The sequence below is a fragment of the Biomphalaria glabrata genome, chromosome 13, assembly GCF_947242115.1.
Source record: "Biomphalaria glabrata chromosome 13, xgBioGlab47.1, whole genome shotgun sequence".
Lineage (NCBI taxonomy): Eukaryota > Metazoa > Mollusca > Gastropoda > Planorbidae > Biomphalaria > Biomphalaria glabrata.
In genome coordinates this window covers 25903722-25920575 of record NC_074723.1, presented here as the reverse complement: position 1 = coordinate 25920575, position 16854 = coordinate 25903722, and the positions used below count along the sequence as shown (strand labels likewise).

General features: G+C 31.6%; 1 protein-coding gene across 3 annotated transcripts in view; it reads left to right on the top strand.

Annotated features, from left to right (window-relative positions):
- Positions 1-16447, top strand: part of LOC106052463 (uncharacterized) — a 92531-nt gene extending 76084 nt beyond the window's left edge. For 2 of the 3 annotated variants that reach the window (XM_056008073.1, XM_056008074.1), the window contains 4 exons: positions 1041-1171; positions 1506-1675; positions 11436-11575; positions 16200-16447. In XM_056008073.1, coding sequence (XP_055864048.1) covers positions 1041-1171; positions 1506-1675; positions 11436-11575; positions 16200-16267 — 509 coding nt within the window. In that variant the 3' untranslated portion in view covers positions 16268-16447. Of the gene's footprint in view, positions 1-1040; positions 1172-1505; positions 1676-11435; positions 11576-15449; positions 15537-16199 lie in introns of all 3 variants that reach the window. The other variant, XM_056008075.1, reaches the window with a different exon arrangement.
- The last annotated feature ends 407 nt before the right edge of the window (positions 16448-16854 follow it).

The following is a 16854-nucleotide window of genomic DNA, read 5'->3' as shown; positions in this document are numbered from 1 at the left end:
ATTAAGTACTTAGTATGATGATACAGTATAGCTAAAGAGATAGATGCAAATCCCTCCCCATTTTATTCTACCTTGTACATTTATGTAAATAAATATTCTTTCATTTTACATTATTTGTATCTTTCTTCGTTGTTTGTCTCGCTGCGTGTCTGCTCCCGATTTATCTCTGATGGACCAGTGTGTGGCAACTCAAAAATAATCATCCCCTAGACATCTAATGAGCCACTCATACACGTCATACACGAGGTCCGTCACACTACTATGTTACCAATGCATTCATACAGATTTTAATATAAAGATTTAATTATACTAATAAACAGATGTTATTTAGATCTATACGGTATTAGCGAATAGCGTTACACAAAAAAAAAAAAAAAACGAACCTGGGTTTTTCTAAAATCTGATGCTTGGTGTGTAATAGAAAAACAGCACCTACCTAAATAAATCGTAAATAGAGAGCAAATACGTATATATAGGTCTGTGGTTTTATATTTATATAACTTTCGTAACTGCTTCTGAAGAGAAATGACTTTTGTAATTTATTTTACTGAAAATTTGGGTAATTCGCGTCTGACACACATATAATTTGTATGTGCAGCAACAAAGCCCATTATTAGATCTATTTTGTGTCCTAATTTTGACACTCGTCTGGCGTAGAATTTTAATGTTTAAAAGTGATAAGAGTTAATTTACTGATGACAATAAATGCTAAATAAAGATATATCTATAATTATGCTATTTTTAAAGTTCTTAACGAATTTTGTTTTATTTTGGTTATTATTTTAATACAAAAACGTAAAATTGAACAACAAAGGTATGGCTGATTTGATTAAAAACGTATATCAGAATATCAGTTATTATGTGAAATTTACATTTACATACATAGCAACTATACACAGGCTGAACGCGTGCTTAACCTACTAAGTCTAATATTATGACTATAATTTAGACTTCTTAGAATGTTTTGAAAATATGAAAACAACAAGTAATTCGCATAGTAGCGTTATGTAGCAATAGCTGATTGCCTGATTACCTTACAGTTTCAGTGAAAGCCTTATATCAGAAGTATAAAATAAAGCAGATTTTTATGTCGGTGCCATCTATGACAAAAGGAACACCTGAGATTCCAGCCAAAAAAATACATCTCGGTGAATGGAAGTGGGACATGAAGGTAAAGAGATTTCTTTTTTTTTTTTGTAAAGGGTTAAAAATGTAGAAAGTTTTTGAATTTGGACAATAAAACGAATAACGAAAAAAAAAATTGTGGGAAGGCAAGTCGCATTCCGAATGCAATGGCCTGATATGAAGTAATCGTGGTAGCCAAGCGGCATCTGGGCTACCTCGCCATATTGAAATTCTATGAGAACTTATAAAAAATAAATATGTTATTGATTGGCAATTTGGAGTTGAATTTTAAATACAATAAAAATATATAAAAAAATATTTAGATATGAGCCACGAGTCCCATATGAAACTAATAATTATTAATATTCAACATTTTTTAGGGTGGAGTCATTCCTATTGATTGTTCTAATACTGCCAGTGGATTTGGTGGTGCTGCCAATGCTGTTCGAAATTTATGGTGGTACAAAGATGGTTTTTACAATATAACTGGAGAGTGGGATCCTGTCAATACAATTTATAATGCCTACAACATTGACATGATTCAATTTGAGTAAGTATACGAACAAACAATAAAATAAATAAATATTTATATATCACTGCTGTAGCTATTACATTACCCCAAGCTATGTATGATTTTGTATCGCTCTTTTACTATACTCTTCTTTGGTTTCGAACAAAATTTTGCACTAAAAAACAACAACAAAGTATCTTGAAAAAATAAACAACGAACTAGTCAACGCAGAAAACATTTTATAACTAGAATTTCAAGCATTAACTTGATGTACAATAATTATGTAATGTTATTTGCCTAAAGCTTTTATTAATCTACTAGATATTTCTAAGTTACCACTGATATACTGAGTGATCAAGAAATCTCTTAAGCTGTCGTACGGAATCGCATGAAATTTAAGATAGATCTAGTCTTTTTTTATTTTCGAGAGAGAAAGAGAGAGCAAGGAATGATATTTTGTTGCACAGTTATTTCTCTACATTCAAAAGAAACCAAATAAACGATTAATGTTAAAATTTGAACAAGATTACAAAGAGATTTTGTGTTATCACCAAAAAACTCAGAGGGAGGTCCCGCTTATTTGCAAGGAATATTCAACTGGTGACTTTGTTTTGATTGTCATATGTAATAATGTTTCAAAGATTCATTTGGGGTTGTAAGTAATAATATTCAAAACAACTTTATAGGTAATGACATATAAGTCAGTATAGAGATTTTCATTTAGCGTTAAAATGCTATTTATTTTTTAAAAATCCGGAGCAAGTTATTATTGATCATGAGTTTTTGTTTTCTTAAGCAAGAATATTAAATTAATAAAGGTTAGAAGAGCAATACCAAACATTCTTTGGCATTGATTTGTTTTTCACTAAAACAACCGGAACAACCTATTATATATACTTAAACTATTGCGATGTTTTGGAAGGAACATAAAAAGTTAAATCAGATTTACAGTAGCTTTTGTACTATTTTTTTTATTTAAACGTGACGGACTGACAGACCGACAGACAAAACGCACACAAGTTACGGGCTTTTATACAGATGGGGTACTAAATAAAAAAATAATGAAATCTGATTATTAAATTTTGTTTTGAGGAGATGTTACGACTGCGTTCTGTACATTGTAGCACTGTGTAGTTGCTGCATGTGAAGTCGATTTAAACAAATGTAAGTGACATTTACACACAAAGTGCATAAGTAGTGAATAAGAAAAACGTAAATGTTTTCTTTTAATTTTAGTTTCTATTTACAAAAACAACAACATTAAACATATTTATAATTGTTGTGAACATTTATTGTACATTTATAAATATATTTGATTAAGTTATACCGAAAAAATTTTAAAAAATTTAAAAAAATCTTTCTTTGTTAACATATTGTAAACATAGTCTCCCTTACATTTATGTATTGCTTCAGAATTGGTGTATTTTTTCATTTAATTTAAGTACCTAGTGTACCAGAAAAATCACAGTTTACTAACATTTATATTTGTTGTGAACATTTCTTGTACATTTTATAAATATATACTACAAACTGATACTTAAAATACAAAAATATATATATTTTTCTTTGTTAACATATTGTAAACATAAACTCCATTACATTTATGTATTGTTTTAGAATCGGTGTATTTTTATGAAAAAATCGCTTGCATAATTAATTTTATAAACTAAACGGTTTGCTTTTAGAAAACCAAAAGTAGCCGTTGCACCAAAACTTTGCAAGCAACAACGCATTGTTAAATAAGATTTTTCATTTCTCTTCTAGTTTTTGAGATCTGAGTGTGACAGACTGAAAGACGAACATTTTCCACAAACCTAATAGCGGCTTTTCCCCTTACTGGGGCCATTAAAAATCGAATTGATATTTGTTTATATTCAGATAACACAAAACCAAAATAAATGTTGTGTGAGGAACGGGAATGGAGAATTCAATTAGGGCCTTCGCAAAATGTATACTATCCCCGCTAGGCCTGTGACAAATGGCCTAAAGGAAAAATTTGCGGTGTTTAATAAGAAACATTGCTCACCTTATGATTAAAGGACAAGCCTTATATATATATATACTATAAAGCAGAAATAAGGCGATTGTATGTATGTATGTATGGGTGTATGTCCCGCATAGAATTCTAAACCGTTTGACCAATCTTCATAAAACTTGCCATAAATGTTCCTTGGTTACTAACTGGAACCGTGACGTATGTATAGTGGCCCTAAAACAAAATAAAGACCAGAAAAAAAAGTTGCCCAACTCTATGAAAGTATTAGTATTTCATTGATCTAGGCCATGTTTACCATGTTTAGATCGAAAGGGTCTAGATCTAGATCTAATTTTTAAAACTACACTTTGCACAGAGAGTTTTTTACTTTGACACATGAAAATACAAAATATAGTCTATTAATTTCATTGTTTAATAAAATTAACCTTCAAATTTGTGTTTCAAAAGCATTTTTACATAAAAAAATAATTCGTTCCTTATATTTGCGAATTTAGAATTCCTGACGTACATTCTTTCATTAGACAAGACCGAAATGTTACACATCTCTCTATTCCTGGGTCTAAAACTCTAATTCAACTCTAAGATGATAGAACTTCTCTTCGCAAAGATAGTTTTATACTTTAACACATGAACATACTAATTATAGTCTTTTCATTTCATATTTTAATCAAATTAACATTCAAATTTGTTTTTCTAAAGCATTTTTCATACATTCGTTCGCTATAGCTGCGAAGCCGTGTTGACATACATTTAATATTCATGAGTCACGTACATCTAACAAAAAAAGGTCACGCATGCGCAGAGCAAAGCCTCCACGCACACGCAGAATGAACTCTTTCCAAGCCAATATTTAACTCTAGATTAGTCTAGATCTATCTCTAACTCAATATCTAATTTAGAGATGATAGATCTACTTTTTAAAAATTATTTTATTTCGTCCATCGTGGTTCGATGATGACCACTTTATCATCCAGGGGGCTGAGGGCTTTGCACTGGGGTTTTATGCCTCCTCGTGTGGCTGGTGAGACCGGAATGTTCGGCTGCACACTGGGCAGGTTATTCCAGCAGGAGCTAGTGTCACTGGCCTTGCTTTTCTTCTCTGGCGTTTTTCTTCTTCTAGCATTGTTCTATTTTCCTCAGCAACCCGTGCGCCAGTTTTCACAGCGCGATGCCATGATGCTCTGTCATGTGCCTCTAGGTGGCTAGGTCTAAGCTGAACGCCTTAATAGAAGCTTGTATCTGCTTTATACTTTAACACATGAACATACAAAATAAAGTATATTCATTTCATATATTAATCAAATGTTTTGTTTGAAAAAATGGATTTAGGTAGATTAGCTATTTTGACAGCTCCATTCATACTATTTTTACATTCACGCATTTGCTTTACTTTTAACATTATTATTTCGTTTAGTTGTTTACAAAACACTCTCAGTGACTATATCGACAGTGATATTGAAATTAAGACCCGTGGGCCGCGGGTAACAAATGGCTAGTATCTATACTAAAAAGAAGAAAGTAAGGCGTATGTATGTATGTTACGAATAGAAATCAAAACCGTTTGACCAATCTTAATAAAACTTGGCATAAAGGTTCCTTGGGTACTAACTGAAACCGTGACGTATGTATAGTAGCCCTAAAACAAACTTAAGGCACTCAAAAAAAAAGTTTCCCAACTCTACGAAAGTATTACTGTTTCATGGATCTAGGCCATGTTTACCATGTTTATATCAAAAGGATCTTGATCTAGATCTAATTTTTAAAACTACACTTTGCACAGATATATTTTTACTTTGACACATGAGTTTTGAGTTTAAACCCTCCTTTAGTGGGGTTTGAAGCTAAAAAAAAACATATCTTCAATATAAAAAAAAGCAAATTACGCACTCAAAATGCTATGAGCGTAGCCATGGGGGGGGGGGTTTGAGTTTAAACCCCCCTCCAGCAGGATTTGAAGCTAAAAATACCTCTTCAATATAAAACAAGGTTACAAAGACAGTTTGTGTGGAAACACATACTCAAAATCGGCCCCCGAAGTTGTTCACCCAGTCAGGTAAAAAGGCAGGTTTCAATATTATCAGAATGAAATTCTAGCAAAGACAAATGACAGAAAATAATGGAGAAAAAAAGGTTAACAGATCTCTTGTGGTGCCCCAGCGGTCCAGCAGACCAAAGGATAGGTGAAAGTGAATGTGAAGTTAGATGTGAACCTGGCCTAACTGATGTCTTATAATGAATATCTCATTGATCTAATAGTTTTGTAAAGGGCCAATCTCTTATTCCTCAAGAATTAAACATTTCCGTAAAAAAAATAATTCTTTCGTTAGTTGTTCTACAGAAACATCTGCACTGCAGTTCACGCGATAATATGAAAGACGCAGACGGCGAAAAGAAAATCTAAATCGACCACCTGCGGACAATGCTTGCCCTGATGTGGCAAAATATGTAGGTCACAGCTGTGGCTGCGGAAATTGTGCATTTCACAATAGTCTGCCGACCCTTGATGATGTGCAGGCATATATATATATATATATATATATATATATAAATATAAAAGTATATATAAAGTATATATAGTGTATTTATGAATATATATATATATATTTAAATATAAAAGTATATATAAAGTATATATAGTGTATTTATGAATATATATATATATATATATATATATATATATATATATATATATATATATATATATATATATTACTGCACACGTGTATGCATATACTCCTATGCATATATGCACTCCTACCCACTATTCTCTCTCTCTCTATATATATTTTATTTTTTTTTTGATACCTCGGCTTTTTAGCTTTTGACTTCAGTTGTCGAGCTGTTTACATCCTAGGAATCCTTGGGCCTTTGCCTCTTTTCTTTGCCTCTTTTTTGGGCATTGCTTCTTTTTTGGGCTATTGGCCTCTTTATTGGTTTTTTTTTTAATTAACAAAAAGATGCATATTTTATTAGTAAGCGTACAAATTGAGTGGTTACATTTTAAAGTACAATGTTTGCAAAACATAGTAATGCATATAGGTACATTTTAAATTGCTTTGTATATGGCGTTATTTTTTTTTTCCAATAGCATATAATGAATATTTTTGAAATTTAAATTTCTTAAAATATATGTGGTGAGAATGTCGACAACAGGTAATTAAATAGAAACAATCAAAAAGTGAAAGTAGAAACTTAAATGATATTAAAACATTTTAAACATCGTAGTCACATTTTTTTCCACTTTGTCTTCATTGCTTATGGTTGTTTCCCTAGTGCTTTGCTACATTACCCCAGTTCTTTATATTAACTTCTATCAAACGTGCATACACATCTATGTGTGTTCACAATTATGTGAACATAAGCATTTAAACATTTATATTGTTTCTTTTGTTGTCTCCCTTTTTATGACAATTTTTGATTTCCTCCCTTGAGATTTGGAAAACTACTTCCTCATCATCAAGGTGGAAATCCTGTCTGCTAGAGTCAGTATATCAGGAGTTTCTGTTCAGAGACAATTTCTCTGTGGCTTTTTTTTTTTTTGGTCACAGGGGCCAATTAGAGTCGTACTGTAGGTTCTATGCATATATATATATATATATATATGTGTTTGTTTATATATACTTTTTTTTCTTGAATATTTTCCCCCTTTTTTCCCCCCTTTTTTTATTTTCCTCTTCCCCTCTTTAATATATTATTTCTCTGCAGACTGCACAAGCATGCGCAATATTGACAATGGTGGTGGAGAATTTTTTTTAACAATAGTAAAAACTTTGACATATGTAAAAAAAAAACTAATTTAGTAACAATTAAATGTTGAAGCTTGTTGAGATATGAGGTTATGTTGATGCTCAATATTAGAACAACAGAAGAACAATAGCTGTATAGACTGTAAACGTCTGCAAGGTAGTAAGAAATAATATATTTGTATGTAGACTGCACAGGTATGCAAAATACGGATAGTGGTGGTATTTTTGCAATATTCGTAATGAAGCCACTATGGACATAATTGTTAAAAAGTACATATTTGTACAAAGAATTGTTTGCTTAGATATCATGTGGTCCTGCCTGATTCTCAATACAGGAAAAACAGAAGAAAAACAGTGTTTACATAAAACGTAAAGGTCTGCGCTTGTATGCTTGTTCTTGATTTCTTGGAGTTACTCTTCTTTCCCTTTTCTTGGGTTTTCACGTGTTTGCTCCTGGTTCCTTATTGTGTTTCCGTTCCTTGACTTGCCGGCCTAATGTTCCATTTCGATGATTCTCTATTTTAATTGAATGAGATCTCTCGTTTTCTCCTGCCTAACTCGCTCGTCTTTGTAGATCAAAACTTTGGTTTAATGTCTTTACAGTCACAAGGTCAAGGCGTGGCCTTCGTGATTGTGTACTGTCTTGAATTGTCTTAACCCTTGTCAATTTCAAGGGGCAATCACTGTTTTTTGTGGGGTTTTTTTTGGAGTACTAGCTTTTTTAATTATATGGTTACAGGGTCTTTAAATATATAAACAGGATCATTTGGGATATATATCTATACACACCCATACACACTCGCATACACATATTCATATATATATATATATATTTTCCCTTTTCTTCAAGTTAATGGACAATCTTGGTATTGTTATTTAGCGCTATATTGTTTCACTTTGCATTCAATAATTTTCTTTAAAATGTGATCTAATAATACTGTACTACATAGTTTATTATGGTAGACAATTTGTAGGTAGGTATTCCAAATAAGGTTTCTATATTCTGATAAAATAATTACATTGATGTCTCTTAGTTTTTTATTTATGGCTTTAGGTACTTTATTAAAGAAAATAGCAGTATTTACATTTGCACAGGTTTGTCAATAATATCTTCTAAAGTTTTTTTTGCTTCCTCAACCAACTTACATTCACTAAATAAGTGTTTCTCTGGGTTTTGGTTTTCTTTGTTACAAACTACACAGGCACATTTGGACCCTGTTGTAGTTGAGAGTCTTCCTTTTATTGGGGTCACTTCTCGTGCTTTGGGTGTTATGTATTTGTTGTGTAAATGCGTGAATGTGTCTGTCCAGTTGGTTGGTTTAACCCCTAACTCCCTGACCCACTTTATTCTAACTTCTAGGTTTTCTTTCAACTTGTCTCTGAGTATAGTGTATATTGTTTTTGAGTCGTGGTGTGTTATGTTATCATTGCTGGGTAGGTGTCTTGTGAGTGATCTGTAGAATGGATGTGTATAGTTACCAAAATGATGGGGTGTGTTGTTTTGAATGGGGAGAAGTTTGTTTAGTCTAAGTCCAAAATAATATAATACTAAGGGGAAGTTATTGGGAGACCTTACTACTCTCCCTACAAATTTTATTCTAAGTGTTTTGATTTTTGTGTGAATGTCTTGTAAGCCTATACCTCCTTCTTTTTTTGTCTTGTATAAGTGTTGTATGTTTTATGTTCCTTATTGTGTTTTTGAAAATAAAATTTCTGATAGTGGTATTGATGTTAGGAGGAGGTTCTACTATATTTGCTAAGTAGATTATCTTCGGGATGACCAAGTTGTTTATTAATATAGCTCTCCCAGATATGGTTGTCGCCTTGTACTGAAACATTCTAATCACGTTCTTTGTGTGGGCAAGAATCTCCGCCCATGTGTACATGTATATATACATATATGCATACATAAGAAAGACTACTTATTAATTGTTGTTTTAAATTATGTCTGACTTATATGCATAAAAAAATAAATATTTGTGTGTGTGTAAATATAGTACTTATTATAACAAAATTTACATAACTTAACAATACAAATATATGAAAAAAAAATTGACAAAAAATCTACAACCGTTTGCATAAATGTGTTAAAAATATGGTAAATAATTTTCTCCCCTAATAAAGAGCCTCAAGTGTTTGTTACTATTAATAGTGAATATTTGTAAAAGGGGTGTATTTTTATGAAAAAAACTGCTTGATAAGTGATTTAAAAAAATTACACTTTCAGAAAAGAAAAATTAGCCTTAGCATCAGAACTTAGAATGGTCTAAAATATTGTGATGTCGGATTTTCAATAACTTTTCTAGTTTACGAGATCTAAACGGGACAGACGGACGGACAGACAGGTCACACAAAACTAATAGCGTCTTTTCTCCTTTCGGGGGCCGCTAAAAAAGCAAATGACACACTCAAAATTCTATAAGCGTGGCCAAGCCAAGGGGGGTTTTGAGTTTAAACCCCCTCCTCCAGGGGGCTTTTTTAAAAAGTTTAAAACCCCTCCTGATGTTTTGAGTTTAAATACACCCATACATAGAGTTTTAAGGTTGAAAAACCTCTTTCTTCAATTTTATTATAAAGCAAACTACAGTCACCTAATTCTACGAGCTTAGCTAAAGGGGTTGTGAAATTAAAGAAAAACTCCACAGATTTTTTAGTTTATAACCCCTCAGAAATCATTTGGACGATAAAACTAATCCCCTAATTCCAAGAGCGTAGCCAAGAGAGGTTAAAAATTTCTACCAGTGGCTGGGCTCCATTAATAAAGTGCAGTGAATAGTCAACTGCCGAAATTGAAAAAGACTAAATGTGGCTTAACAACGATGGCTAAGACGAATTTTAGGAGTCAGATATAAGAGATCGGGTCTCAATCAAGGAAATCCTATGCCGAACTAGGGGTCGACCGCTTAGTAAGGTTTTGACAGAGCGTCGCATGAGTTTTGTGGGACATGTTCTCCGACAAAATAAATTACGCATAATAAGAGTTGCGATGACATGGAGGCCATTACGAGGAAAGCGCAAACAAGGACATCCTAGTACAACTTGGCTCCACACTTTCATGGAGGTCCTCGGAAAAAGTGGAAAAAGGCTTCAGACATTGCCAGTGACAGATTTTTGCAGCCCAATGCGCCGAACGGCGCGGGAGAATCTAAGTCAGTAAGAATAGCACATAAGGTTTTTGAAATAAAACTTTTTAATAGCATGATAATGCACTGTAGAAACCTCAGAATATGCGTTCTGTTGGCTTTTAATACCGGAAATAGTGCTTGGCGGCGGAGCTCCGCCACGCGCTTGCGCAGCTGACAGCGCTCCCCCAGACCCATTGCTGAAAAGGGGGGGAGTCTACAATATTCCCACTAACTTCAGGAAGAACCTATTCTAGGGTACAATAAACGTCATCCGAAAGAAAGAAGGGTCAGAGTGTAATAAAGATTAATTATGTGCACACACATACGTACATATATTTTTTTTATTTTTTTACGGGAAGGGGGGGGGGTGAGGGGAGAAAAAAATCCCCCCCCCTAAAAAAATCCTAGCTACGCCCATGTATATATATATATATCATCTTTGGTTAGTTTTACTATTTTTTTTTACATTCATTAATCATATGGCAAGCAATGTACGGTATAAGACACCGCAAACATGTTTTTATACCATTGGTTTCAGGCCTACAGGAAATAAAAATGCGTTCTGCGAACTTCCTAACGAATGCCGTATTCCTGTTCCTCACAAAAAAAAAAAAATAGACTTAGACTTTATGTTATTAGTTTTTTTTTTGTTTTTTTTCGATTGGAGCACGTCTTAAAGAAAGCGTAAATGATGTAAGGCCTATTAAAACAATCCGGCCTTTTGAGAAAACACCGAAAATAAATACAAAGGTTGCCGTTTTTCGCGACTTGCGTTTGTCAGGTTGCGAACCTGTCAAAACTGGTTCTTAGTGATCGCCTAGGAGGTAATAGGAACCTGTTTAGGCCTACGAAATTTCATAGGAACCCAACGTTAGTTTACGTTTTGCCTAAAGCATTTTGACTGTATGAATATTTCTTTTTTTTATCCTTAGAGTGTATGTCTCACCAGACGAGGAAGATACAAGCTCACAACTAGCAGTGGGTGCTGCAGGCCCATCTCCGCAGGCAATAAGATGGGTTAAACTTGTTTCGGATAAATTCATTAACTTAGATTACATCGATTTACACAGATGTAAGTAGATTGAAATCAAAATGTTTTTGAAAAAAATCTAAATTTATATAATTGTGGTTTAGTGTATGCAAGTCTATATTATTTTGTAGGCTCTATATCTAGATTTAATTAGATTGTAGAGACACGAAAAAACAATAATTTCCTTGCAGAATATTTTTTACCTTGAAATTTTGTGCACATCGTCGACAAAATTTATGTTCACATGCACTTGAGATTAAGCGATCATGGAAGTTTAATAAAATATTATTTGAGCCTATTGTGAAATCAGCTGAACTAGACTTAATCGCAACGGATCGGTAAATAGATCAAGTTCTAAAACTGTATAGCAACATAATAGTTGTAGAGATATTCCACATCATATAAAAAAGAATGAAAATCATTAAGCTGATCACAAAGAATTCGTTTCCTTTTAACGAATAATAAGTTAAGCATTGCAAGTATAATTTAACACCTTGCTAATGTGAAAGAAATAATAAATATTATTGATGGCTATTAAAAAAATAGTTAAATGACTTTTTAGCAAAGTAAAGTGAGATACCAAAGCAGGTTATCTATTATTAATGTATCGATTTTATTGGGCTTTTTATATAGAACAAAATTTAGCAATCGAACAAGTATATGTAGTATATTTTATATGCTTGAATTTTCTGCAATGATGCAGTTACTAAATGAAGCATTAAAAGCATTAACTTGACTGTTTGAGTGTGGTTTATTAGCTATAAAGAAAGATTAACAATATAAGACTAAGATAAACATATATTTAGTGGGTACGGACGGCTAAAGAATTTTGTTTAGCACAGCAGGGCAGCCTATTTTGACAAAAGTGTTGTTACAGATCGATCTGTAATGTGATCATTCTGCACATTTATTTGCCATAAAATCAAATAAAAATGATATGTTTTAAATTTATTTGAAAGAAAAAAAGTAATGTCATTTTATTGCCTTTCAAAAAGTTTCATACGCACGAAGGTCTTTTCTTTTTCCATTTGATATATTCACCTTTGATTAGAGTATCATCATTAGTAAAACCATTAGAAACGCTCCAGGACAGAAGTCTACAGAGTCACGAAATATAGCATACGAAATTAGTTTTAGTGTAAACTTTCTGTCCGTCTGTCACGTTTAGATCTAAAAAAAAATTAAACTGTTGAAAATATAAATTATCTTTATTTTGTAGCTTGACAAGTTTAGGAGCAATGGCTACTTTTGGTCTGAATTATTCAAACCGTTGTTCATGAAAATATATTACTTATACTATCATTAAAAATACATACGCAGTTGTAGCTTTTAGAGTGCAAAGTTTATATAAGGGACAGACTCGCACAATCGCTGCCATATATCTCATTACTGCAAAATTTATCTTTTTAATTTAAAAAAAAATTAATTAACACTTATTAATTAATTCTGTAATTTTTTAATCGATTCGTTTATTGTTTTTGACAATGAATAATTGTGCAAAGTTTTAAACTTGATCCGAGAACAGAAAAGACCGAGAAATGACGTGTACTATACTATACCAGACAGACAGGTGGAGTGAGCTAATTTAAGCATTGTTAAAAAAAAACTTTTTATAATACACATTTTTTCACAATACTGTGCAAATCTATATCTGATCTGATATGCCAAAAACAAATCAAAAGATCCCAAATATAGACTAAAAAAGGGGCATTTATAAAATGTTTAACATAAGTCTACATGAATTTATAATACACCACTTTTAAATCAATACAAATAAACGTATATCTTATTTACTTATTAAATAAAAAAAGAAGTCCACTGGCAGTATATATAAATATATATATATATATATATATATATATATATATATATATATATATATATATATATATATATATATGTGTGTGTGTGTGTGTGACCCGTCAAAATAGCGCCGACAAAATAGCGCGGATTTACTTATGATGTGTATAAAAGTACCGTATTATTAGTAATTTAATGTCCTGGGCATCATTTTTGTTGATGCCTCTATCTTTTCAATATTGAAAGATCTGAAATTACTCCATATATCATTCCTCTTTTCACCTTTGTTTAAAACGCATAACTATATTGCCAGCACCCAATGTAAGAAAACAATCCAGTGATGGAATTTCTACGTGACATGTCCTACAATTTAACTTTGTGAAAGTTTGTTTGTGTGTTTGTGTGTGTAAATTTAGCAAGTATCCTTGCGTGTTTTAGAAGTATACTTTTATAATGTAAATAAATGCTATATTTTAAAATTATTCATTTTACCTTATTTTTGCTTATTTTGTTTTAATGTTATGATTTATCTAAAGTGTTTCCTGCAAAATGACTGAAAAATTATAACATTAAAAGACCAAAAAATTTTGGCTCTATTCATATTTTACGATATCTTAAGTATTTCTTTCAAAATGAGTAAAATATTTTTTTTTCTGCGCTATTTTGTCGGCGCTATTTTGTCCGCGCCATTTTGTTGGCGCTATTTTGTCCGCGCTATTTTGAAGGGGTACATATATATATTTATATATATGCGATTTCTTTTGTATTAGCTACTAAAAGTAAGCTTCAAAAACTAAGAATGCACGTTTTATATGGAAAAATTATCTACAAAATTGATTTAATATTCAGCGGTTCATATTAATCATTAGGGAAAACGTAGTCAAGCTAGTCTACATTCGTGAACAAGCAAAATATAAAGAATACTTACACGGAAAGAGCCGCAAAATCACTGCCTTATATCTAAATACTGCAAGCTCTAATTTCCTTGCCCTATAAATAACCAAATTAATTAATTACAACAATTTTATTAACTAATTGTTTTTTTTTTATTGATTCATGTATTATCATTGAATATGAATTTCTGCAAAATTTCAATTTTCTACTTTTTAGTGCGTTTTAATATATGTGTTGTTGTTTTTTCTTAAAATTGAGTTTTTGAGTTTTTATGAAGTTGCAGAACAACTGATTTCAATAAGCTAATGTATTTTTTTAGAAGGGAAATCATTAGTGAAAATTTATCAACGGATCCAATACAAAGTTTTCTTTATAATTGATCAAATACATAGAGGAGTATTTGATATAATCTTTACATCAACGTACAGTTATTTTATTTTACTCTAGATATGTTTCAATTCTTATCGCCTAATTCTCCACAATCTCCCTTTATCTTAGTGCGTTTTTACTTTATATTTTCCTTATAAAAACAAAATTAATAAATAACGACTAATTGACAAACAGACACATAGGACTCTTTTGTTCCCCTGGCAATCAAATCATTGAATAGAAACAATCTGATATAAACTTTGTCACATGTAAATTATGAGTGAGTATGGTGTGAATGTACATTTTTTTGTATAGTTACAATGTTTTGTCTGGTTTGATGCACAAATTGTAAGACAAATTTCCTTACGGACAATAAAGATTATTATTATTATTATTATCAATAATAACTCTGCAAAATTTTAACTTAATTCGAGAATGTTAAGTGGTAGAAATAACATGTACACATTTTGTACCACACAGACAGACTCTGTCAAAAGTGATTACCGACTTATTTAAACGAATGACAGTTGTGTATTTCAACTAAAGTTATCAGACATATTACCATATATCATACGTATAGCCTCTTTCCATTTTGTGGGCTTTGTAACTTGCCATAAATAAATAAATTCGAAAATTAAAAATATCAAAATTTAAAAGCTGAAAAATATTGAGACATTTTTATTGTCATGAAAATATTTACCTTTCAATCAGTAGAACTTATTTATAAATAGAACTACTTCTTATTATATAAGTATACTTTAGGTCAAAATAAATGTGAAAAAGTTAACTTTAGGACAATTATCATCCTTGGAATTTTTCTTTCATGGTCCGTGTTTTTTTTATGTGTTTATAGATCTTAGACTTCATCCACATGCCCAGTGGGTACTAAGCGGTATTGGAGGAAGCTGAAAGCATTGGTTTGGAAATATGATAGTCAAAGGTGCTATATTTTCAGTTCCAGTTTCAATTTATACTTTTATTAATATGTCGATGGGCTTTCTCCCCCCCCCCGCCCCTTTTTTTTTCTTAACACTCACCTTTTAACTGTCTTATAAGTCGCAGTGAGCCAATTTGTGACTATGAAATAGTAATCCAGTATTTATGGTATAACATTGTTTTTCTTTACGTTGGTTTGGTAACGCTGCCATAAAATAGTTTTAATAAGCACTTGTACTAATTGTCGTTTAAAAATATTTGAAATAAATTGAATACTCTTCCTTGTGCCAAACAACCGCCATGGTTAAAGTGAAAATAGCTCTTACTAATTTACTGAAGTCTTTTTCTTACTTAACTCTGTGAGAACATTCATACTATAGGTACAGACAAATACTCTGCTCGCTTTACTAAGAACATTGTTGGTATTAAAACATTGGGATTAGGTAAAACAACATTAACTAACATTTTGTAATTATTTTTACTGAATTTTATAGATAGATTATGTGTGGGCATGCATGAATGAGGTTTGTGATGTGATTTTATACGAAGTAAAAGTAATTTAAAATTCTTAAACAGCTAACAGTGTGTATATATATATATATATATATATATATATATATATATATATATATATATATATATATATATATATATTATTTTTTTTTAGGGCTGAGATCTGTTTATGGACCTTACAACCCACATCTGTACAATAGAATTACGGATACAGAAGTTTAGTTGAACTCTCACAAAGAGATGAAATTGGTTCAGGGTGAATCTGTCTTACATACAATCTTGTATATCTTGAGCTTTTAATTATTTTCTAATGTAAATTCCGTTTCATTTATTTCTTTATTTGGTTTATTTAAAATTAAGACATGTGACAGTAATATTTAATAAAATAAATTTCAAGTCTTATTTATTGCTTTTTTATATTGCATTATTTAACAAGTGAGTGCTGCCCCTCCAGACAATCATGTGTCCTGAAACAATAAGATTCACATTTTAAAAAAATGTTTTGAGAAAATCATTAATATGTTCACGAGAACACACTTGTTTAAAAAGGTCATCTCTAGCTTGACCTTAAGTTTATCTTGGTTTGGGTGTAGGTAGTATAACACAAACCGTCACCTGACAAAGACTATGAATGGCAACCGTATTACTACAATGTGTGTGCACTTTTGATTTACTGATCTGAATTAGAAATGCTATTTCTTGGGGTCAAACTCCTTCATTGTAAATATACATTGGGGGGGGGGGGGGGTAGGGACACATACCTGATAAAACATTCCATTCTCCTATATTAGGAAGAAGAATCCTGAAAT